This window comes from Polyergus mexicanus, unplaced genomic scaffold (assembly GCF_030449975.1).
Source record: "Polyergus mexicanus isolate NDT 795.1 unplaced genomic scaffold, iyPolMexi1.0 SCAF_19, whole genome shotgun sequence".
Taxonomy (NCBI): Eukaryota; Metazoa; Arthropoda; class Insecta; order Hymenoptera; family Formicidae; genus Polyergus; species Polyergus mexicanus.
In genome coordinates this window covers 5,434,922-5,461,335 of record NW_027223339.1, presented here as the reverse complement: position 1 = coordinate 5,461,335, position 26,414 = coordinate 5,434,922, and the positions used below count along the sequence as shown (strand labels likewise).

At 28.8% G+C, this 26,414-nt stretch overlaps 4 protein-coding genes across 9 annotated transcripts in view; 3 read left to right on the top strand and 1 right to left on the bottom strand.

Annotated features, from left to right (window-relative positions):
- Window positions 1-1,456: 1,456 nt before the first annotated feature.
- LOC138941531 (transforming growth factor beta regulator 1) lies at window positions 1,457-4,773 on the top strand. Its single transcript, XM_070311309.1, has 5 exons — window positions 1,457-1,911; window positions 2,068-2,296; window positions 2,444-2,720; window positions 2,800-3,019; window positions 3,313-4,773. Exons 1-5 carry the CDS (start codon window positions 1,792-1,794, stop codon window positions 3,481-3,483), a joined length of 1,017 nt encoding a protein of 338 aa, XP_070167410.1. The 5' UTR covers window positions 1,457-1,791; the 3' UTR covers window positions 3,484-4,773.
- On the bottom strand, window positions 2,434-7,989 carry Tank (EI24 domain-containing protein tank). Of its 2 annotated transcripts, none has more exons than XM_070311311.1 (6): window positions 7,566-7,989; window positions 6,447-6,622; window positions 6,105-6,360; window positions 5,653-5,996; window positions 5,305-5,379; window positions 2,434-2,716 (listed from the first exon to the last, which is right to left on the bottom strand). In XM_070311311.1, the coding sequence occupies exons 1-6, from the start codon at window positions 7,578-7,580 to the stop codon at window positions 2,698-2,700; spliced, it is 885 nt and encodes a 294-aa protein (XP_070167412.1). In that variant the 5' UTR covers window positions 7,581-7,989; the 3' UTR covers window positions 2,434-2,697. The 2 variants fall into 2 exon arrangements, with proteins under 2 accessions (XP_070167412.1, XP_070167411.1); XM_070311310.1 differs by lacking the exon at window positions 2,434-2,716 and adding an exon at window positions 3,791-5,217 and having other exon boundaries at window positions 7,566-7,987.
- Window positions 7,990-10,032: 2,043 nt separating this feature from the next.
- Window positions 10,033-16,857, top strand: Sgl (UDP-glucose 6-dehydrogenase sgl). Its single transcript, XM_070311393.1, has 6 exons — window positions 10,033-10,295; window positions 11,530-12,015; window positions 12,801-12,998; window positions 13,821-14,267; window positions 14,769-14,924; window positions 15,183-16,857. Exons 2-6 carry the CDS (start codon window positions 11,551-11,553, stop codon window positions 15,357-15,359), a joined length of 1,443 nt encoding a protein of 480 aa, XP_070167494.1. The 5' UTR covers window positions 10,033-10,295; window positions 11,530-11,550; the 3' UTR covers window positions 15,360-16,857.
- Window positions 16,858-17,812: 955 nt separating this feature from the next.
- The window catches only part of Babo (TGF-beta receptor type-1 babo), a 40,083-nt gene continuing 31,481 nt past the window's right edge, over window positions 17,813-26,414 (top strand). For 3 of the 5 annotated variants that reach the window (XR_011448170.1, XM_070311146.1, XM_070311147.1), the window contains exon 1: window positions 17,813-18,964. Coding sequence is in view for 4 of the 5 variants with exons in the window: in XM_070311146.1 (XP_070167247.1) it covers window positions 18,880-18,964 (85 nt within the window). In the remaining variant the exon portion in view is untranslated. The remainder of the gene's footprint in view (window positions 18,965-26,414) is intronic. The other 2 variants (XM_070311145.1, XM_070311148.1) reach the window with 2 other exon arrangements.

Here is a 26,414-nt window from a genome sequence, read left to right as displayed (position 1 = left end):
GTAACAGCGATTGTTTACCGTTGCGACAAAGTCAAATATATCCTGCAATAAACACTCGCGATAACATTTTTCGAATGTTAAATACACTCGCAATAATACTTTTCGGTGGTTAAATTCACTCGCTATAATACTTTTGCGCACTGGATTTACTTTTAAACAAACGGATGCAAACGATACAAAACGATTTAATCATGATTTTGCAATCTGTCGCGACGCGTTTTGTAATTAATCGTGAAACGAGATCCATCGAGGCGCGCACCGCGATTCAAAATATCTCAAGCGATCAGTCGCGGACTACAGAATCTATCTAGATGGACAAGCCGCATGTCGCATGTACGCATACGCGCAGGAATATTGACCAATCGCTGCGTCTACAATAGAGATTTTAAGCTCTAAGTCTTAAGAAATTGACTATATGATATATATAGATATGTGTACATATTTTTCCCAAATATATAATTGACGCAATTATAAACAAAAAAATATATTTTTATAAAAATATATATAAATACATTTAAGCAAATTAGAGATTATTTTAATTTAAAATTGTTTTTAAACCGATAGATTAAACTGTATTAATAATTTAAACTGATTCAAGAATGAAATATCTTATTATGAATAAAAATATTGATAAGTTTCTATATATGTATTTGCGTGAAAATATATGTACATGAAATTATATGATTGCGCATACCTGTACATACATACATAACTGATGATCGTAACACAATTGCATTTTTACTGCAACTCGATGAGAAAATCATTTGCGATTCTGGTCGATTCTGCGTACAAGAATGGATTGTTTATACGGAAATCACGGATATTGATGTGTAACAGCGATTGTTTAACGTTGCGACAAAGTCAAATATATCTTGCAATAAACACTCGCGATAACATTTTTCGAACGTTAAATTCACTCGCAATAATACTTTTCGGTGGTTAAATTCACTCGCTATAGTACTTTTGCGCACTGAATTTACTTTTAAACAAACGGATGCAAACGATACAAAACGATTTAATTATGATTTTGCAATCTGTCGCGACGCGTTTTGTAATTAATCGTGAAACGAGATCCATCGAGGCGCGCACCGCGATTCAAAATATCTCAAGCGATCAGTCGCGGACTACAGAATCTATCTAGATGGACTAGCCGTATGTCGCATGTACGCATACGCGCAGGAATATTGACCAATCGCTGCGTCTACAATAGAGATTTTAAGCCCTAAGTCTTAAGAAATTGACTAATCACAGTCGAGTATTCTTCTCATACTTGACCGTAATTGGTCAATTTCTTAAGGCTTAGGGCTTAAAATCTCTATTGTAGACGCCGCATAAAGGATACCACGTTCTTCGTACTAGACACTAAATGCGTGATTGGTTGATTTCTGTTCATTATGCGGCAACTTATCTCGATAAGAAAGATTCGTTTTGATCGCTCTTTCTGAGAATGAGGATATATAATACGAAATAAAAATTATTTTATTTATTGAATTTTCTAAAATTTTCTCTTTCGTCAAAGCCTGAATGCACATAAAATAAGAAATTTTTTTATTTTTTAGAGGGAGTGAAAGAGAAAGAGAGAGCAAAGAGAATCCTTTTCTCTCTCTTGAGAGAGCAAAGAAAATAAATGCGTAAAGTGTAACTATAAAATCAACAGAAATTCTAGAAATCTAGAATTCTTAACCTCTGTCGTAGCGTTATCAATTGAATATAATACATACAATGCAACACAGTACGACAGTTTCTTAATTTATATACGTGCAGTATTTTTTTTATTAACAATATTATAACATGGCTCAAACGTATGATAGTTATTACAACGATTACCATAAAAATAATGAATTACAACTAAATCTAAAATATAAGAAGAAGTATCGAAAACTCAAAAGGATTGTCAAAAATACTGTCTTTGTAAGTCTTAATATATATATATATATATATATATATATATATATATATATATATATATATAATATTTATATTTTTACCTGCAATTTTTTGCTTAGAAAGTATATAATATCACACTTGATAAATCTACCAACAGACATAATTTAAATTTTACTGCAGGAAAATGCAGCTTTATGTGATCAAGTTGCGCATATGCAAGAAAATCTCATGGTTGTTAAAGAAGAGAGATTGTTTCTTCTACGTAAATTATGTCAACATCAGGGAGAGATGGAATCAAACTCTATAGTAGCACGTTCACAATCAAATAATGTAAATTCACCATCATTTAATCCAGAATGCGCTACACCAAAAAAAACAGTAAAAAAGAAGAATCCCATAGATGGATCAGGTATTTCTAATATATTGCCTATTAAGTATATAAAAATGTTTGGGAAATCAGTTTAATAAATTTTAAGATTTTATTAATCTACATAATAAGAAATATTTATAACACACTAGCAATACTCAATACAATTGGCATTTTCTCTTTTCGCAGAGTCAAAAAATAAGACCAAAAGATGTAACAAAACTGTTAGAAGAGTAGTGCAATTGATTCCATTAGATATACATGGAAGGCCAATATTTCCCATAGCCTTAGGAGATCTTACGATATATTCTCTTGGTGAAGTGGTATCAGACAGAATTGCATATCACACAGAAGATCTTATATTTCCAGTAGGCTATTGTAGTACAAGAGTATATGCCAACTTAAGAGATCCAAGGACAAAGAGTTTATATACTTGCAAAATATTAGATGGTGGACCAAAACCTAGGTATAAGAATAAGAAAACAGTATGAAAAAATAATTATTCTTAGGAAAATACAGATATTCAAGTGCATATAATTTTATAGATTCGAAATAGTATCTGATAATGATTTGGATCAACCATTAGTTGGATGTAGTCCTGATGAATGTCATTCAAAACTTTTAGCAGCAATTTCTCCAGTGCTTTGTTCGATAGCACCAAAGGGTGCAGATTTCTTTGGGATTTCTCATCCCACCATACAAAATTTAATACAAAGTTCTCCAGGAACGCGCAAATTAGCCATATATAAACAACAACGTTTTGAAGTATGTATATATATTATTTTATGGCTTTGTGTTATATTTAAACTTAATCACACAAGATGAACAAGATCTAAATCAGAAAAAAAAAAAAATATTTTCTCAATACATAAGTCGTTTTTCACAGCCTCAATAGTTTAAAATTACAGTCAGAACATTTCTGTCAAATTTTATTGAGTGAAATATTCGCTCTGGAATTTGGAAAACATTACAATAGATTTAGGGTATCATATTTGAAACCTCTAAATCTAAAATGTTATCAAGTATTTATTACATTATTTAAGAATTATATATTGTAGGTAAGCAAAAATCACATCATTGAACGAACTACAAGTCCAGTAACAGAAATGGAAACTGATCCAGGACTTGGTTTTGCAGCATTACACAGGCATTATGCTTTAAATTCTTATAGAGTAAAGGAAGAACCTTCAGATCATGATCTATTAGCGCTTCAAGATCTTCTTGCATGATTACTTGCATGATCTTGTATGATTATAGAACTAACATACACACAGTTAAATATAATTCAAAATTAATAAATGAAATTTTTCACACATCTATAAAATATATTGAAATAAAAAAGTCGATTACTATATTATAGCTTACTAGTTTTTACTTTCGATAATAATACTTCTTAATAGTTTTTATATATATAATTGGATTACATTTGAGAAACTGCTAATACAAAAAAAAGAAAACTTTTCAATAATTCTATATTTATTTGAGCTATAATGATATATAAAATGATCAATTTTTATGACAAATATAATATATATAATCATTAGAGCACTTCCCTAATCACATACACAAATTGGAATATAATGTATTATACATTATTAACAGTGTTTATCATATGATTATATTTTTGTCTTAATTTTATATGAACCCATTTTTCGGACGAATTATCCTTCAAATAAATGATATGTATGGCACAATAATATTGAATTAGATTCAACAAATTAAATTGATTAAAATAATTCTATTGACGCTTGTGTATATACAATCGATTGTCCGTATCATAAAGTTAGGATCAAATATTTTTATTACGAAGTTTTCGTTTTATCTTATTTTATGATATCTATGATATATGTGTAGATGTAGAATAATAATTGCATGCTTCATCTTTCATTTGTTTGGTCGTTATAATATGGGTATGTAACAGTACATAGTTACATAGCAAATGCAAATAGAGCAATTAGTTGTTTAACACTTTTTACAAGCATATAACTAATTTGCAAACATTCACAAATCTGACAAGATCATAGCACGTCACTGTATGGACAATCGACATTTTAAAATTTCTAAAATGTCTATGAATTAAATAACCTTTTTTTTTTTGGTACAACACTCCTAAGAAAAAATTTGAAATAGTCACAAAATAGTATAGTGCACAAAACACTATATTATTTAGGATTATTTTAATATTTGAAATAATATTTCAACTATTCTATGTCAAAATTTCTTCATCCTAAATTGGATATATGTATATATAAATTGTCACATAGCGTATTATTTTTATAACATATTTATAACACGCTTATAGCGCAGCGTTAATCAGAGATCACAAATCTATATTGAAAAATGACTAGCTATTGCATAAAAAGCTCAAAATATAAATTCTCATAAAAATTGAGAAATATATAATTTCAGATTTGTATATATATTATATATGTCAGCGATATCATTAAATACAAGAAATTACATATGTAAATAAGCTTTATGTGCGTTATTAAATATGCGTAAATAAATATTTGTACTGATTGGCCCTGTATCCCAATTAAAATATGATCGAATATTCTTTTTAAATATTGATAAAAAAAAAATTTATGATTTTACCTTAAATTTGTTCGAAAGATTAAATATCTTTTTGTATTTTTTTCTGAGAAATTTGTAAAAACGATCTAAATAACAAAAGTAATATTATCTCCTGCAATATACTATTAAATAATATATACAATTCTCTTGTAATAGTAAGTAATAGATACAATTATTTTTTTGGATATCAATTTATATATAATTATTTTTGCATGAAATTTTTTGTAACAAATTAGTAAATATATGTGCATCTTAACATAGAAATGACATAAATTAGGCATTTTCTCTTCCTTTTTCACTGTCACCGCCTATTGGCTCGTCCAATGGTTTTGTTAAATAATGTGTTTGCAATTGCGATTACTGGCGAAAATAATTTTAGCTGGCAATCACTGGAATAGTTACGTCATGTTAATTTTTCAAAATGAATGAAATATTGCATACAAAAAATGCATATATTTTATAATCTGATAATATACCATGCTCCAATTACAGGTTCCGCTTCATTTCCACTTATAATAAATAGCGGAAATAAAATAGAAAAAACACAGCCACTGAAAATAAAATATTTATACATGAAAAATTTTAGAAAATTATTGTAATTGCTTTCGATAAATTAATTGCAAATGTAAGATCTATTTACAATGAACAAAGTGAAGGAAAATTTATTAAGAGATTCTGATATAAGTTGTAATATATTTGAAATTTATAAAGATCTCAGATTAAAAAAAAAAAAGAACAAAACTGGTTAAACAAAAAACAAATCTGTCTTTAAATATTAATAGACATTTTTTGGACATATCTTCTTAAAGATATTATTTCTATACCTTGTAACGTACGAGCTGGGCAGTTGGGTGAGTACCGCTAATGGCATACCAAAGCCTAAAAAGTATGGCCAATTGCCTTCAATAAAAGTCAATCGTTTATGCAATTCCCAACCCATGTTGAACCATTTATATTCAAAGGCATAGAGAGCATATAAAAGGCACATATGAACAAGGGCAAGTATATCCCCTAATAATGGTAACGGAACTTTGGACACCAACATTCCTTGTCCCAAGAACAATGCTTGAACCAATACACTAAAAAGTGTATCAGCTATCAATCTGCTCACGCTTGACAGAAGCAATGGTCTTCCTTGTCTGTATCTGTAAGCGCTATCTGCTATGTCCTACATAATTTATAAATACACTATATTTATACTATGTTATATAGTGTTTAATATAATATTCATTTTTATAAACAATAAAATCATTTATATTTTACAAAAAAATTATACCTGAAACCATAGACTATTAACTATTTTGCTGAGCAAAAACAGTGGTAACACCCATATTGTGCCAAATATCAAAGATAAAAATGGCTGAATCCATGACCATACAATAAGGGCCATACCAGGAGAATGACCGAATAAAACAGTTAGTGAATATTTGACAAATGGTAAAAGTCCATATTCAAATACCGCCGTACTAGCCCAAAATACACCACCATTTAATGCACAGCATTGAAGGGTTCTTCTCATTACCATAGATCTTCTACGATCATATACAGACAAATAAATTCTGCTATACAAAAATTGCCATATCTACTCTTTGCAAACATGGAACAAAAATAAAGATACCGTTGCTGATTATTGTGCCTAATAGTATTTTGCATAATCAAATCTTTCTTTTTGAGTTCTGTTCTAGTAGAAGAATTCATGAGTAACTTCTCATTGATTTGTTTATCCATATAAAAGAGTACAACAGCACCCCTCCAACTGTCCACGAATCCTCGACATATTGCATATATTATCCCCTGAAAATACAAAATTTATAATAATATTTCAAATACATATCGATATACAATATCATAAGAGACAAAGAGAGATCTATAATAAATACAATATCTATAAATATGAATAAACAATTATACATTTTGATTGAAAATCAATCTGCAATAACAATTTTGTTAAACATAGTTTTTTTTAAATTAAATATAATTTTTACATTAGTTATTAATATACTTTTAACTTTGAACATTAAATATCTTGATAAATAAAATTTTAAACTAAGAAATCTGTTAAAATCAAGTAAAGAATTGTATTATTTATTAACTTTAATATTAAGTTTGAAATATTTTAATAATAAATTTGGTTGAAACACAAAAAAATTGTATTATTTAATAAATTTCAAATTCTTTAACAGAATTTTATTTTAAGGTCATAACTTACCAAAAATAATAAAAGTTAAATATTAAAAAGTTATAAAAGATAGCAAACAAATGAATTTCTACTAAAAAGGCAGTTGTTTTTAAAAATTTTAAAAGCTAGAAAGGATTATTTCTACAATATGATATATTTTTTATATCCTATAATATATTTTATATATATTCTCTACAGTTGAAATAAAATATATATCTAGACTTTAGAGAAAAAAAAGAAGGCAAACATATAAATCATATAACATAAAGTATAATAAAAATAAAAATCTATAAAATATTAAAATAAAGATCTATATATTTATTGTCAATATAATAAAGTAGTTCAATTTCCATAGAATTATCGCATGCATATTTTTTCACATTGACAATTCTGATTCGATTCTCGACAAAGTAACATGAAAATCGAAGCATGTATTGACAGGTGATACCGATTGTTTGCAAGGCTGTTTAATAAAGTGTGCAATGATTGAGAACGCATTGAGCTCGCGCGAGATGCACAAATGCAGATGAAAAGTTCACGAGGTCAAAGTCTACTCACTGTCACGCTATCCATGATCCACGATGCTTGATTGGATGTACCTAGCTCGATTTATTCTCGGAAAACGAATAACAGTACGCTGAACGCGATCATTTTTGGCACGACGAGGAAGAATTACGTGCCACGATTCTGAATGACTACGACGTCGAAAAAAATGATGAAAACCGACTATAAAAACAAGTTCCTGAAGGATTTTTCGCACTGTTGTGACAAGTACTCGAATGTCAAACATCCATTATCAAATGAACGACGCAAACAATTTGTATCGTCCAATAACGAGGACCCCGTTGTTCGAAGAGCCATTTCCCCTCCACCCCCACGTCCACGACTGATTTCTGAGACCGCGAGTCAGCTAAAAGCAAATATGTAAAAGAATCAGCTGATCACAGGTTGCTTGAAATTGTATTAACGTCGTATCCTCTCCATCTGAAGTTCGAGTCGAATCTAGGTATTCGTGCATCCATGCCTTTATCTTGCGCATGTGCCAGCAGAATAAACTCTGGACTGTTTTCAATTTATCAGTTTTTCGATTAAAAAAATGTAAATTAAATATTTCATCGATTACAAAGCTTATCATGATTTTAAATTTAGCCAGAAAGATTAATGTGCGTCCAAACAAATTCTCTATAAATATGTTATATTGAGCTTTCCAATGCGCGCATTATTCACCAAAGCGATATATTAGAATATTAGGCACAATCGCGCTTCAATTCATATTGAAATTTCTTATCTTTATTACGTTCATGGAATAAACATATAAATTAGGACCACTGCTTTAAACTATAGTGAGGACATATACAATGACCCTAAAAAGTTTAGCGAGTCTAAAATAATTACGTCCTTGTATGTCATCTAAAGATCATTTGAATCTATTTAATTAACCATATTATATATCGATATATTATTTACATACGTCTCGCTTGATTACAGATGATAGACTTTATAATGACATCCTGCATTATATATAATATACCGTTGAAAAATTATCATAATTTGATATGCTAGTTGTATATATGCCCTCAATACATTCTTAATCAGTTATTTTATTCCAACTAAATTAAATTAAAATTTTCTATATGATTTTATCAATTTTCAATTACTAATAGTGTAAAAAATATTAAAACATTATTAAACATTGTATTAAAAAATATAAAATGTTTACACACACATATAATAATTGAATATTTGCGATTTCATGAGAAATATGTATATGGATAGATTATTATTTCAAATCTTCTTAATGTGTAATATATATCTTCTTTTATATCGCATCAAGATTAATCTGTAAAATATATGTCAATAAAAGACTTTCATTATCAAATTAAATCAATTCGTGAAATTTAACCATGATTTACAATCATATAAAACAATATGTATACTTTGGTTATTATTAGTCATGTAATATTAACTAAATATTAATATTAATTACTAGATATCGGATATTGTATACAGAAATTTATTATTAAGAAAAAACAATTAATAATTAACGTAAGATTTATATTTAGGTTATTTATAATATCCAACATATTTATACTGCAACATATATCAATATGTATTTTCCATGCAAAATATATATAAAATAATATAGAATTGGAATTATAGTAGGATATATGTGTAAGCAATAAATAAAAAACACTATTTATTATAACTAAATTAGAGCGAAAAAATTAAACTGAAGAGTTGCTATTGCGACAAGTAATCGTCCTTTTTCAATCGATTTTCTTCTTTCTGTATCTGGACCAGCCTCTGCGCGAGAATTGATTCATTTTTTTCTCTTCTATTACTACCATATATGTTTTGCGCAAAAAAGAGAAAGTTAAAATAGAAAGTTAAAATAGAAATTCTAAAAAAGAAGTTTCGAAATGAAAATTTTCCCGATTTTACAATAATATATATTATGTGTACAAAATATATATGTCAAAATCTGTTTTTATAAAAAACTGTCTTTTATATTAATAATGTTTATCTATACGTTACTACATGAATTATACATTTTTTAAGTGTTTCTTTATTATTTTACTTATATTAATACAATAATGAATACAATTAACACAATTACTTTGAAAATTTATATATTTATAAAAAAATTTGTGGGAAAAATATTACAAAAATTACGCATTAAATTATACACTAAATTATAATTCTTAAAATAAAATGTTATTTAATAATAAACCTTTAATAATAAACTGAATTTGATCTTTAATAAACTTTGGTGAATATTATGAATGACTTCAGAAGTTGTCATAAAATAATATAATAATATGTAATATAAAGATATGTACTCTTTGAATTCGGACAGTATCGAAAAATTATATTTATATATATATATATATATTCATTCATTATGACATATTTTCATTAAATTGGAATCTAGTCGTCAATGTTGCCAATCGTTTACGCATGCGCTTACGACGTCCTGACGTGGCAGCAGTGCGATCTCGATGTAGCTACTAGCTAGTAGCTTGTAGCTTCGACGTTTGTCTCACCTCAACCAGTGTCTAGAAATGACGGACGTACAGTGTTCAAAGAGTTCAGAATGTAAAAAGTATGTGCGACACGAATTGACATCGTCACACCGCAGTATCCTGTGATTGAAATGAAATTATTTTTTCCCTGTGGAAGCTACGCGCACCGTTCTATTCGTGATAAACTGCAGCTCACATTCTTTGCGCTCCCTTTCATGTTACATCTTCGCTGGTCATCAGAGAATTCTCTCTTTTAGTCGAGCAAGTAAGGAAACGAATTATGTGTGGATTCTCTTTGAATCTTCTTGGGCGAATCGGAACGCGTACTCCGAAACATTTCATAAATGAAAGAGAACATATCTATTTATTTTATTCGTTATTAGTTTATTTCTCTTGGTGTGTGTTTAGAATATATGTACAACTTTCAATATTAATAATTCAAAACATGCATGATAATCTTGGCGTGTTATAACAAATTGTTTATAATATTCTCGATAAATCTGTAAAGTATATATGTAAAAGAAAAAATTTGTTTGATGTAGTTAAATAATATAAAAGGAAATTCAATAATTTGAATTTCCATTGACGTATATTATCGAAAGCCGGTAGAGATACACTTTTATCTGCTTCCCGACATTGGCGATTGTTTTAAACACACACACACACACACGCACACATACACAGAGATTTAAGCAATAAGAGTTTTTGTTACAAAATATTTTTTTTTTTTTTTTTTTTTACAATGAAGATAGATGATAATTAATTCAGAGTTATTGTTCATTAGTCGGAAATAATTTTTTATGAATTTTATTTTAGTTTTATATATATTTTCATTACGTTTAATTCAATTCAACATTTCTTTTGATTTTACTGTAAGAATTTAACAAAAATTTGTTATTGTAATAATTCGACAAAAATTATTTAATATAATTGGAGTCGAAGTTTATTACATTATGATAGATTATTATATAAGGTTTTACTTTTTTACGTTATCATTTATTTTATATTAGTTTTATCAGATAATAAACTTGTATATAACACAAGAGGGAGGGAGAGAGAAAGAGAGAAAATGTGAAAAGATATGAAATTTTCAAGTGATATGTGCAATTCTCTATTTATCTTTTACTAATTTAAAATAATATATTATATCAAAGATTCCTCTTCAAATAATATAATATTGTTTAGACTTGATAATAATTACAAATCAATTATTATAAATCACTCATTAATAATTATAATAGAGAAAAAATAAGCGTAAAACTATGTTAAATTGTGTAAAATTTAGTTTTTCTCTGTTTCAACATTTTATTTTTAATTAAAGAAAAATTAAACAAAAAAAGATATTATATGATTTTCATACATATAAAAATTGATACAAAATTTAATATCTTAATATCTCTTTTATTTATTGTAAAATTTATTCTATATACAGTATTTTATGATTGTGATTCCTTTAAATGTGACTCTTTAAACACGATTACAATGAAAGGATTTGTCAGATTATATTACAGCTGATAAAAATGACAAGAATTCGGAAAATTTGCTGCATCGGAGCCGGTTACGTAGGCGGACCCACATGTAGTGTTATCGCGTTAAAATGCCCGGAGATTCAAGTAACCGTCATCGATAAGAGTAAGGAGAGAATAGCACAGTGGAATTCGCAAAAGTTGCCGATATATGAGCCAGGCTTGGACGAAGTGGTGCACAAATGCCGTGGAAAAAATTTATTCTTTTCCACCGATATCGACACAGCTATTAAGGAGGCCGATCTCATATTCATCTCCGTGAACACGCCAACAAAGACCTTTGGCAACGGCAAAGGAAGAGCGGCGGACTTGAAATACGTGGAGAGTGCTGCAAGAATGATCGCAGAAATCGCGACGGGAGACAAAATTGTCGTTGAGAAGAGTACTGTGCCGGTACGAGCGGCCGAGAGTATCATGAATATTTTGCGCGCCAATCACAAGCCAGGCGTTTCTTATCAGGTAAAATTACCGTCTGTTATTGCAATCGTAATATAAGAAGAAAAATTAATAATTTTCTTCTTCGTTTTAATTTTTGTATTGTTCCATTTTTATCATTAAAGTAATATATGCATATATCGTTAAAATAAGTTATAAATAATTAAAATATATTTAATATCGTTTGCTCTTCTTATATATTTAAATGTTATTAAATATATTTGTTAAATATATTATCTAGCAAATTAATATTGTACAATTTGGAAATATAAAATATGCTGCGTACTAAATACAAAATAAGTGATCTCCTTCAGGTAATATTTTTTCATAATGTCGCGACTTTAATTTAATTTTATTGATTGTCATAATCTATTTGCTATATTTCATATTCATATGGTATCATACCATTTTTATTCTATAATTATCTTCAATATTTATTAATTATTTTCAACATTGCAACGTAATATTGCATAAAAATAGTGCTCCATTGAACTACTTTTTCAAAATTGACACATTCGATAGTTCATATGTATGGCATACAAAGTTTTTACTACATTCTGTGCCTTTACTGTGCCCATTATCATGATAAATTGCCAAATCGCCAATCGCATGATTTTATACTTGTTTAGATTGTAATTCCGATCTTTCAAAATAACACTTTTGCTTCATTCTGCATAATAGTTCATAATTTTTTTTCATTGAAATAATTATAATCTTGCTACTATCGCATTGCGTCGATTTATTTCTTGCGTGCTCGTTGAGATTATCTTTTTAATTATGTTTACGCGAATTTTAATTATTTTCATCAGATTCTTTCGAATCCGGAATTTTTGGCTGAGGGAACCGCTATAGAAGATTTGGTAAACGCGGATCGAGTGCTGATCGGTGGAGAAGACTCGCCGGAAGGACAAATAGCCATCGAAGAACTTTGCAAAGTTTATGAACATTGGATTCCAAGAGAAAACATTTTGACAACTAATACATGGAGTTCCGAACTGTCGAAGTTGGTAAGTAATGATTTACTATTTATTAAATTTATTTTGTGTTTTAGTCGTAATAGAGCACACACACAAAATGTTATTATAAGTAATCAGTTTTAAATAGTTATTTTAATAAATAAATCAAAATTTATTAATACATTATTAATACTATCTGCTATGATTAATATCTACAATATAATTATCAGCAGATGTAGACAAATTTAACAATAACTTTAAATAGTACTTTGATATACTTAGGTATAATTTGATTTAGAGACTTGATTTGCAATGAAGCCTTCGATACGCACTTACTATGCATAATGAAAAATTCGCCATTAACAATAAGTAGATTAAATTCAATACATAAAAATTGTCATTTTAAACAAAATTTTCGATTACTTTATTGAAGTGACATATATTTTGTTAAAATTTTAATTACAGTTAATATCTACATATCGTAATTTGTAGTATGAGGAGGAACAAATAATTTATTAACATAAATTAATGAGTTTTACTTTAAACTGGAAATATTGTGTATATATATATATATATATATATATATATATATGGTTGCATTACAGTTGCTAGATATTTTCCAAAAATATCAATAATTTTATATTATTACAATATTATTCATATATAATTTTTTTAAATTATTAATTTCGTGACTAAATTGCAAGCGCTTGACGTTTGTATTACAATCTATTAATAAATTTTTACGAATTATTAATAAACCATTACAACTTATTAATAAAATTAGATTTGGACGATTCTAAGAAATAAAATAAAAAATCGTGATAATAAATAAATCACATTTCGATAAACATATTTGGTCCTCTTTGATTTGAGGCTGCAAACGCTTTCCTGGCACAACGAATATCCAGCATAAATTCTTTGTCGGCCGTATGCGAATCCACGGGTGCCGATGTGTCTGAGGTTGCTCGAGCAGTCGGACTTGATTCACGAATCGGTTCCAAGTTCCTTCACGCATCGGTCGGTTTCGGCGGTTCCTGCTTTCAAAAAGACATTCTAAATCTTGTGTACATTTGCGAGTGTCTAAATTTGCCTGAGGTGGCGGCGTATTGGCAACAGGTGATCGATATGAACGAATATCAGAAATCAAGGTTTTCCGCGAAGGTCATAGAATCCCTTTTCAATACCGTGACGGATAAAAGGATTGCCATGCTAGGCTTTGCCTTCAAGAAAAATACAGGAGACACGCGTGAATCACCAGCGATTCACGTCGCCAAGACGTTGCTGGATGAAGGCGCTGTTCTTCATATTTATGATCCCAAGGTGAGCTCCTTTTTCCTTTACATGTACAATATGTTCGAAATGTTATGTATATTCGGTTTGCTTCAGGAACAGTTTTAAATTTAATTGCAAACTATCATAAGTCATAATTTTTATGTTTATTATAATATTTTGTTCATATTACGCTTTACATTAAATTCTAAAAAAAACATTATTTCCTGCATGTTATTTAATTATATTTCCAAAATTTTATTTGGAAAAGGAGTTCTAAATTTTTTATGCGCATTTACTATTATAATTAAAATATGATCTAAAATCTAAATTTTCATTAAAATGATATTATTTTATTTATTAGCATTATTGCATATTGAACAAAATTTTACATACAAATTATGTTTTGTTTAGAAAGAAATAATCTGTAGTATTTTTAATACTATTGCTCTTGAATTAAATAATGTAATTTTTATATAAAGTAGCAAAATTAAAAGGCGTTTTATTAGTAAATAATTGTCAATGAATACATTACGTCTTTTTAATATGTAGGTCGAGGAAACTCAAATCATTCAAGACTTGACTCATCCGAGTGTAACGAGCAATCCCGAAAACATAAAAAATCGAATCAGTATTTATAAGGATGCTTATAGCGCTACGAAAAATACACATGCGATAGTTTTGTGCACCGAATGGGACGAATTTATTGTGAGTATCATCTTTTGATAATTTATAATAATGGAATGGAACTTTTGGTTAATTGACAAAGTAAGAATTACCTTCTCCAGCTAATAAGAATATTTATATATTATTTATTTAATCATTAATCCAATCCGAATAATCCGAAATTTACCATTGATGTAATTGATTAAGTTTTCCTTAAGATCACGTTCAATATTATACCAATATAATATTCGTATAAAAAAATTAGTCACTATTTTTTATTATCTAATGTTTCATTCTTAGGAGCTAAACTATACACAGATTTATGCAGGCATGATGAAACCAGCATACATTTTTGATGGAAGGAAGATTTTAGATCACGATCGATTACAAAGGATCGGTTTTGTTGTTCAGACTATTGGTAAAAAACTCACTAGATCCGCGATTTCGAGAGTATGGGGTAGTCAAACGCAAATTTAAAAAAAAAATAGACCAATTTATAAGCAATACTTCCACTTTGATACATAATATTTACAATTACAAGAATCTTGTTGAATTAATCTAGATATATGAATGCATTTATAGAATATAAGATGTAGAATCTAATTATTTTGATGTGTACGTTTATCTTTTGATGAATGTATAAACAATTGACTGAGCAGCGCAATATAACATGCGATTTTACATATGACATTTATTTTATGTTAATATGTTCGTTTGGATCAATTTCCTGTAACCGATATAGGCGGCTAGGAAAAGAAAGTTACGGGATGAATTACATTTTTTCAGAAATGTATTTTATAAAAGATACCGAAAAAAATGTTTTATCGTCTATTTTTATTTATTATGAGTGTCTTTTTTAATCTTTTATGAGATTAAACTTTCTCCATAAAAGGCCAGATCCGCCTATGTTACTGTTATTTTAAATAACGCATCATATAACTTTTATCTTAAAACTCTAAATGTTTTATTGACAAATTATTGAAAAAAAAAAAAAAAAAACATATTGCATTTTTTATCACGTACATAAATTACGAGTTTATTTGATCGTATATTATCAATAATATGTATGAAAGTTTTATTTTTATGGTATCTTTCTAAGCAGAGATGATCATTTAGATGGTTCTAGACACATTAATATAGGCCAGAAGTCTTGGTAAGTGGTAGAAGGCAGAGCTTGTTCGTATTATCTATTATACAAATATTATAGGATATTCTTTTTCGCGCGCTCACAACTCTGAGGATTATTTGTTATATAAATATAAGATAATCTCGTACACAACTCTCCCTTTACCTCAACGTATATCGGCAATGATGTTCAATAAAAAAAAAATTGTTATAAAATAAATTTTTATTTGATTTTATTACTCTCACGAATTTTTTATACATTTTATAGATTTGTCTCATTATCAAAAATATTTCGAATACAATTTAGAAAGAATTTATATTTAAGAAACATTTCTTATAGAAATTAAATGATAGTATCTTAATATTATTTATTTACAATATGCGTTATAATAGAGAGTAACAGTTCGTATATATTATTAAAAATTAATAAAATTACTTTGTGATTAATAAACATATTATGTTATAGTAATTAGCGAGTTACTATTTCTACAAAATTGTGACATCGTTTTAATGATATATTCATACTTATGCGCGGATGTAAATTACATCGAACTACACAATGCGTATAGTTTATAAATATACATCATAAAAAGTTTATAAATAAATATTTATAAAAAATATGTGTTTGCATGTATGATGATTGTTTTCGTACATATTATGGAATCTGTTAAATATTCCTGAAAAGGATTGTGAGAAAAATAACATCCAGCCATAAATCCTTGTTTAAGAAAAATTAAGGAAAAGAATTGGGGTTCTGGACACATGTGCTTTATATTTTATATTTTCTGCACGCGCGCGCATACACAATGTAATATTTAAAAAAATAATAATACTTCTAGATTTTGTTTCGTAAGACAATCTGCAATAATATTCTTGGCGATGTGAAATGAAAATTACATCAAATTATTTTATCTTGTAAATTGTGAAATTTTGATACTAATAGAACTAAAAGTATATATCACATGCGCAAATAGCCTTGCAATAGTATATCAATTTTTCGTTACTCCTTGCTATTGATGTAACGTATACATATACATGCGATAATATGAAACATAATAAAATAATAAATGAAAGAATTATTGAAAATTATATTTAAATAAAAAACTTACATATGATTAAACTAATTTTATATATAAAGTATTAATTAATGCTATTAACTCTGTGAGTTTCTCTCTATTACTTTTTAGTTTTCTTATTATTTTAGTTTGCAAATTGAGTGTAATGTAAAACTACATAGTCAAACATTTCTTCCTTTTTTTATAGTAAAAAATTATTTTTATAACATATGTGCGTGTTCGTAAAGAAAAAATCCAAAGCTGAGATAGTAATATTAAGATTGAGCATTTACGCGTGAAATATAATATTTTATGTCTGCGCGTAGACAATGTAAACTATGTTTAACATATCATTTATATCAACAATAAATAATCTATGAAACATCGATTACCTAAGATGTTTCATTCATGTTACGCGTATGGTTTAAATATTAAATAATACAATTTTAATATTTTGCGATGCCACGTACAATCGAACAAAAAGATTCAACGAGCTGAATTTTATATTGATAAAAAAAGAAAATAAATATTATATTGCATTATATATAAATATTATTATTATATATATTAATATAATATAATAAATTAAAACTGTTTTATAATATAATGTTTTTCTTGCATTCTAACATTAATTAATAATATTTTACATAGTTTACATGGAAAAATCTGTGAACATCATATGTAAATAATTTATATAAATGTAATTTTGAAATCTACGGTACAACTCTGGTGTACAGGCAGCTATATACGGCCCTGAAACGAAGGCAGCGACATATTTCGCGAAGTACTATCGGCTGAAGGTTGAGGGGGCCAGGGGGCAGCGGCGGCAGTAGCGAGCTAGCGAGTAGCGCAGCAGTAGCGGTAGTGGTAGTATCAGTCGCTGTTCGATGGTAGCGTGTAAGGTCGTTTAAGCGAGCGAAATACGTGACAGTCGAGATTATGCCGAAATTACGGAACTAGTGCCAACAACGAGAACGATGATACGTGGCGAGACGTCGTATCCGCGAGATCGAGTCGTGACGAAGCACGATTACCAGTGATATTCTTTTCGCGAGCTCTACCAATGAAAATATATATATTCCTTTGGTGTTGCGAGCGGCTTCTCAGCGTGCTCGTCGGAGGGCAATAGACCGGGCCTGTCGGTAGGAAAATGGCGGCGCATCTTCCGCGACGGAGACGTCGCACCACGGCGACAAGTATTTGAAGAATCGTCGCGAAACAACCACCCGGCATCCATAGAATCGTCGTTCTTTTCGTTTATACGGTGAGATAATCTCGCGGTGTTCTTCGATCTGTAAAAGTGTCGCGGATTTATCCGCTGGATCGACGTTCGCTCCAGGCGATGCGAACACAGACGGCGTGTACGGCTCGTACACAGCTCGTAGAATACAACGCTCGTAGAAAAACGGAGGACGTTGAGCGCGATAAGAGCCGGTGTGCGTGAGTGCGTGCGGTGCGGTTAGAAACCGCGTTCGATCTCGGAAGTGGCTCTTATGCGAGTGAGCGCCGCGCGTCAGCGGCACCGACAGCGGCAACAATCGCGGTGACAAGTGTCTCGTCGGCGGGGCGACTCCTCGCCTCATCCCCGGACGGCGATCGCCGGAGGAGGATGATACCGCGATCGACGTCAGCGGTCGCCGCCCGCGAGTCACGCGCGCGACCCTGTCGCGATCGGCGTTGAGCCGTGACCATCGACATCGGCGGTTGTCGTCGCCGCGATCGGGAACCGCGAGGACGACGATCCCTCGCGGATCCGCGACAGCGGACAGCACCATCGGTCACGGTGGACCATCGGCTGCGACGGAAGCTCGGGGAAGATGAGAGGCGTCCGCGACGGCGGCATGGCGAGTTCCCTCGCCCTGGCTCTCCTCTGCTTGTTCCACGCATCGTACCCTGTGAACGGTGCGTATACCTTTGCTATTAGAAGCGTAATCGATGAAAATCCCGATGTCATAAAATGTCATCACTACGCATCTCGTATATCACCGGTACATGCGTTTAGGATACGATAAGATTGGCGAAAGTTGTATATATCGGTGAATAGTAATGTCTAAAATCTAAGAATGTGTAAAAATTATGATTCATTATCATGACCTATGTGTATAATAGTATATGATATTCTCTGGAGAAAGTTGGAAATATTTCTCTCTCTCTCTCTTTGTTGTGTAAATTATTTATATAGAATTTGCCAACGAAATCTTGTTTATAAAACTTGATTGAATTACAGGATCGATCAAAGTACCAGCGGACTTAAAAAAAAAAAAAAATACATGACTAATTATTATTATTATATATAATAATAATAATTATATAAGTATATAATATATATATATATATATATATATATATATGACTTATACCGACTATATTCATTCATTAATTTTGTACAGGATATATGATGCTTATGTTATATAGAAATATACCATATACATATATGATGCATTAAAATGAAAAGAATGAAAAGAACTTGAAGCTATATTTGATATGATTCTAAACAAAATAAATTATTTTTGCAGCATAATTAAGCAAATACCACATCTTTCTTATCTAAAGATACGATACATCCATGCTAAACTATAGAGATGGAAGGATAAATAAAAGAATATATATTTAATATATCTCTCTTGATTAATTACTAAAATATTTACAAAATATAATATCGAGAAAATACAATATACATATATGTATAAATATTGGTTGCATTATTAAAAGAGCTGTGTTTGTTTGACTAATTGTAACAGTATAATTCTATATTTTTGAATAATTATATATAATATTTTTAAATTGTAATACATTTATTATAAAATAAAGCGCTTGTTAAAATCTGTATAATCAAATTCGAACTAAAATGTTGAAAATTTATTTCAATTTAAATGAATACAAGCACATATAAAATTTTATTTATATGATTATAGAGAATATTGATATATATATTTGATTATACGACGTGAAAATGGCACGCATATCCAATATTTAAATAGTGTATTGAAATGTTCTTCATAACTAGATAATTGTGTTCAAAATTATCAAAGATGGAGAATCTAAAATTCAATTTTTTGAAGACTTAATATCGAAGAAAATCACATACAATAATAAAAATGATGCAATATGATTTCGGCGAATCTCTTTTCTTAAACGCACTTTTGTTTGTCCCCCGCGATATGCTTTATGAACGGATCTTATTTACCTGTGTATGTATGTGTATATTTTTTGCATGCGTGTATGTGTAAAGTTTCTCTCTCTCTCTCTCTCTCTCTCTCTCTCTCTCTCTCTCTTCCTATATTTTTGTCGAGTTCTGTCTCGCACTCGTTCTCTCTCTCTCTCTCTGTAGCTGTCCCTACCTCTTCCTCTGTTTCCCCGTTCCAGTCTCCGCTCCTCTTCTCTGTTACCGCTTTCTCCCCTTCGACGGCGCGCACATAACGTTGCGTAAGTAACGCGCCTTCGTGTACAGAAGGGCCGTTTAATCTCGTTGCTGCACGAGGTCCGAAAAGCATACGGAAGGGTGAACCGGTGCAGTCGGTGCTTGTGCATCTCGTGTTCTCCGCATCTCCGTTTTCAAGATCCGCGACGCATCGGGATGCGCTTTAAAAAGGGACTATACTAGATGGATCAGCTACGTCAAAAGTTAATAAATCTAATATATTTTAAGATTCATGAATTTGATATTGCGCAAAAAACACACCTTTAGTCTTTTAAAATATGCAATTAATAATTAATTTATGAGTTAAAGTGAAGATTAGTTCCGTAGAATTAAAAATCTTTATTTTCATGAATTTTTGTGTATAGTCACTATAAAATTTTCGTGATTCCCTATATAAAATTCACTATAAAAAAGTTAATTCGATATAAAATAATATTTACTATTTTGAAATTAAATTCTATTCTATAAAGCAAATCTTTTTACTTTAATTTATAAATTATTTATTATTTTTTTAAAGACTAAAAATGCTTTGTGCAATGTTAAATTTATGAATCTCGAAATATATTAGATTTATTAATTTTTGATGTAGCTGATCTCCATTCAGTTCCTTTTTAATTCTCTCTTCTCAATATACTATCGTAACTGTTTTAACTGTTGTAAAATCCATGGCGATATATGCAGTTTTAATTTTATATCAAAGAGCACTAAAAAAAAAGTAAAATTTTATCATTAATTTATAATAGATGAAATCTCGTACAAAATTATGGAAGAATATAATACTGCTTATACTCCTACAGTGACAAATGCATATTTTCGACAATAGATATCTTTGTATATTGTTTATTTTTTTTAAATGAACTAAAATCAATGAGGAACAGTGCAATTTGGATAAAATTCTATTTTATTTTTTACAGTTTTCATGGCATACATTCAAAAATAGATAATCGTTTGAATTGTTTGAATCGTTTGAACCACGCGATACTTATGCATAATTCTTATATTCGCTTGACATTTACTCCGTTAAATAACTGTTTCATGTTTTATTCCGACTCGAGAGATAGTAAGCACAATCGGGCTTATACTATTTATTGTTCAAGGGTAACTGTTATTCTCTTCTATTATGGATGAGCGATCGTTATAGCTTCTGATATTTTTAGATTACCAAATTGTTATCATTACTAACTTGTGAATCTATACTCACCGAGAAATTTTCAATTTTAAAATAGTTTACAAAATAAAAATTGCGCTTTTGGTGTAAAATCTATTTTTATATTTAATTATATATATATTTGGAGCTTTAAAATAAAGTGAATAAAAGAATTAAAGTTAATTAATCAAGACGTAATTATATATATATATATATATATATATATATATATATATATATATATATATATATATATACGTATAATAAGGCTTATTTATAATATATTATTTTTATTTGCAAGAAGTCTACGTTTAATTTAATTACTTTAGATATACTATATATATCCTAACAATTTCGTAAAGCGTAGATATAATATATTAAGTATATAATTATCAAAAGATATATGAAATAAAGTAAAAATTTCTAATTCGCCATTAAAAATTTGTATTGTTAATGCCATAAGCTGTTGCTTATCATTGATGCATTCAACGAAGATATTATTTAAATTTACGATAGAGTTCAGAAAAAATGTTTAATGATTTTGAGATTTGATCGATTGCGATAGATTAGACAAATATAAAATTTTCGCATAAATACATAGGCTAAGATAGGACTGATTTTTTTTCACTAACATTATTTTTAAAATGCAAACTTAACGATCATATAAATTTGTTTACATCATGTATTTATTTATATCATTACCATCTACGTTCTTATCTTCATATTTATATTTAATTAAGATATGGGATCTGATATCTATCTCATTTGTGTCGTATTTTTTTCAATGCTTTACAGAAAAATATTTAATTTGTTTTATATTTATTAGCTTACATAGCGTTTCAAATATGTTATTGAATTGATTCAAAATATATATTATATTATTTTAAACTTGCACATGTGTTTATATGCTTATAATTCGAAAAAATATATCAATTTACTGACATTAACATTGATTATATAAAGCTACTTATTTTTGGAATCAAATTGATTTATAATCTATACTATAATGTTACGTAATCATAATCTAGATGGGAGAACTATGACCGAAATATTTCAACTTGCTTTTCTCTAAATCAATATATCCTTTACTTATTACATAATCATTTTAACGAGGAATCTTTTTCGTTTTTGATTGAGAAAAAAGTTTGCGCGAATAAGAATTGACATAAACAACTGGACTGTAGCATAAGAAGATACTTGATATTTGTCTTATATTGTTGCAACAAGAAAGATTTCGTTCGGAACACTCGATTTAATGGATATCGTTGATGTATATAATAAAAGGAGCTTGTTCTCTCTTTTCCTCTCTATCTTTCTCTTTCTCACATACACACTTTTCTTCTCCTTGCTTTATTTGTTCTCCAGTATCTTCGTTATATCCTCTTCTCTTACGATAAGACTGATGGCTTTGCTCTGATGCTTGGTAATTGTCGTGCATGCAAATCGGGCTCTCGAATCCTCATTGAAAAAGCAGTACACGCTCCGGCGTTCCTGCAACCGATAGACGAAACGCCGTGCACGACTACTTCTTCGTCCCGGCGATATATTATTATTCCGTGGATTCTTACGGACCATTAGCGTTTGCAGGTTGTTTGATAAAACGATCGTAGATCCGACGAAAAGACTGACTATGCGCTACTACTTCAAGCAACGATGTTAACGAGATTCTAATACATACATACGTACACGTTTGTATAACAAGTATAATGCCGTGCGCACGTAAATGCAAATATTAGCAAAGTCCGTCGTAGAAGACGTATTAGCATTGTTAAAAGAGCGATTACGTAGGAACAATAGAGAGAAACAAGAGTGAAATTTATAAATTATTTATTTCTCACAAAGTACACAAACACATACACACGATTAAATGTATTGACATATATTGATTTTTCTCGTTATAGGTATATTTATATGTTTCCATGTTACATTTGTAATATTTGTAACATTTCTTAATACCAAATTTAAAAATTACAAATATATAGGGTGTTTCAGAATCGCCTGCTAATCATATCTTATGATCATTTAGAGACGATTTTTCATAAGCAAAAATATCAAGGCAGGTCATCATTTTTTTGCAAGTTTCCAATTTTTGTTATTATATATCTTTATAATTAAGTCTAAAATCAAAATTTTTTTAAGTAAACTCTATCAGTAATTAACTGAAGAATGTAGTTTTAGTATAATATTTCCATTCTCTCTTTCCAAAAAGTTTAGTTTTCTTTTTGGATCGCTTATAACTTCATAATTATTGATGTCTCAACATTTTCGCTAAAAAAAAAAAAAAAAAAAAAAAAAAAAAAAAAAAAGTCTGAATGATCTCAAGAATTTGCCATTAGCAAATGATGCGGCAATTCTGGGACAGCTTGTATATATAAGACATCTTATCTGATTAACTTCTGATTAATTTGAAATTTTTAATAAATAATTTATTTCGCGTGATTTTCAAACTCTCAAATCAAAATTAATATAATAAGATTGCGCTACTAATTATTAATTATTACACCATCCTCTAAATAATTTCAATTTTTAAACATAAAAATAAAATATTTATTTTATAAATAATTCTTTAATTTATGAAAGAAAATAATTAAAAAATATAGCTTGATTATTTTTATGAAATTTTAGTTTATAAATTGATACTGCGATATGTTAGAATATAGAACGAATAATAATTGTATATATTTGCGCGTGATAAATGATAAATATCATCATGTTTTGTGTGCGCGTTTGGGTTGTGTATGTATATGCAACACATTGCTGTGCTTTTTACAGCATCATATATCTCTATCGTAAGTTTTCGTGGTTGTAATCTACGATCAACGCGATATTTGTATAAACCGAAGTCGCAATACACATAGATAATATTTAACGCACGTGTCGCCTTACTGTCCAATAAAACGTCGAAATCATAATATTTTTTCTCGCGAGATACGGAGATAGGTCGAATGACGCGATTCCGATCGATATAAGGTAGTGAAAAGAATATTCTACCTCTTTATCTCTTGGCCAACGAGCCAACGATCATAATAAAAACATATAAAATTGCTCCAAAAGAGTAACCAATACATACGATGCGTTATTTCTAATACAATAATTTACAGTCGATTCACTCTTAAAGCAAACATTCAATATGACATAATTAAACTTAATTGAATCTTGAATTTCTTGAAAAGAAAACGTCAAAAATTAGTGTATAGGGTATATCATAAAAAAATATTATATATATTCTCATATAGTATTTAGAAAAATTTAATAGATTTGTAGATTTTTTTTAGTTGAAAATGATTAGCTGAGATTTAATTATATATTTATTAAGTATCAAATAAAGCAAGCTTTGATATGCATAAAGCATGCGTATCATTTCGTGGAAACATATAAATAATTAAGAATCTTGGCTTTATTTTCAATAATTCTAAAGTTTTTGATAATTTTGGCACAAACAAATTCTGGTCGTTAAATTAAAGAAAATGTTTTGAGACAACCTGATCATTCTGCGTCAGCTTTTCAAAGATTTATAGTTTTACAAGAGTTATAGAAAAAGTTCTATCTTTTAAAAACAAACAACATTGATTAAAATAAAATAGTTACGAAGAAACGCTTACATGTACGAGTATTGAAATACTGATCGATTTTTGAAAGTTCTGTTTATTTTAAAACAATTTTCCTCTATGTCTATAGTATTGAGCATATTTTTGCATCTTCTAAATAGTTTTAATTATTAGCAGTATTAAATAATTTGTTTATTAATTTATTTTATCCGAGAAAGACTAACTGTAAGAATTATTTGTTTGAACTATTAAGAACATTAGAATCATTGAAAATAAAGTTCTAATTTATTATTTATGAGTTTCCACGAAATAATATAATTATACACGGTATAAAATATGTGTAATGTAAATCAATCTTAAGACTTTTTATATAATGTCATTTAATTTTGAATAATTTATATTTCAGCGGAAAATTCAATTTTGTATGTATATATCTATGCCAGATATTATTTGCACGTGTTATAAGAAATCTTATCATACGGTTGGAGTGGAATTCCAAGTAATCCCGTTGTATTAAGTCAAGAATTTACAATAGATACAAAAAAGAGTATAATAGCAATTGTGTTATTATGCGAACATTATTTGTATCTTTTTCCCTATCGTTCGATATTACGCATTAGAAGTGTTCGTAAATTGAACATACTTTGATATGTTTTTTTATCTTACATTTATTAAAACTTATTATCTAATTATCATTTGTCATTTATATTTAAATCAAATATAAAGTTCGGTAAAGTATGCATCTAACACTAAATATTCAGTAAAAATATGATTGTTTATTTTTTCCATGTTTATGCGTACTTGGTTTACGAATACTGAGATCGTGGCTATTTCGCGTTAATCGTTGAATTGTAAATTAGAGCTAGAAAGAAATAGCGTAATGATGCCACTACCATCATACTGAATTAATTATTAATCGATAGATTATTTTTCTTACTGTGACATACTTCGTAACTTGATAATTATGAAATTAAAATGCGTATTGCATATACAATAATATAATTACGCATTCATGCATCAATAATAATTACGCGTAAAAATGACATATTTTTTTATTGGAATTAAAATTTTTTTATATGAATTTATTATAACATTTATATGCTTATTAACATATACGCATAATTTTTACTTACGATGCTAAATCTAATTTTTTTCATTAAATAGTTTTCATTCGTATTTATTGTTAATCGCAAAATAATGTTATTTACAACAGCAAAAATCGTATAGAGTAATGAT

Coding starts and splice junctions, on each gene's coding strand:
- LOC138941531 (XM_070311309.1), top strand. CDS start 1,792: ATGGCTCAAACGTATGATAGTTATTACAACGATTACCATAAAAATAAT. Junction 2,297..2,443: donor GAATCCCATAGATGGATCAG/GTATTTCTAATA, acceptor CTCTTTTCGCAG/AGTCAAAAAATAAGACCAAA. Junction 3,020..3,312: donor ATAAACAACAACGTTTTGAA/GTATGTATATAT, acceptor TATATATTGTAG/GTAAGCAAAAATCACATCAT.
- Tank (XM_070311310.1), bottom strand. Junction 5,997..6,104: donor TTAATAGTCTATGGTTTCAG/GTATAATTTTTT, acceptor TAAATTATGTAG/GACATAGCAGATAGCGCTTA. Junction 5,218..5,304: donor GAACCTGTAATTGGAGCATG/GTATATTATCAG, acceptor TAACTATTCCAG/TGATTGCCAGCTAAAATTAT.
- Sgl (XM_070311393.1), top strand. CDS start 11,551: ATGACAAGAATTCGGAAAATTTGCTGCATCGGAGCCGGTTACGTAGGC. Junction 12,999..13,820: donor GTTCCGAACTGTCGAAGTTG/GTAAGTAATGAT, acceptor CTTTGATTTGAG/GCTGCAAACGCTTTCCTGGC. Junction 14,925..15,182: donor CCGAATGGGACGAATTTATT/GTGAGTATCATC, acceptor TTTCATTCTTAG/GAGCTAAACTATACACAGAT.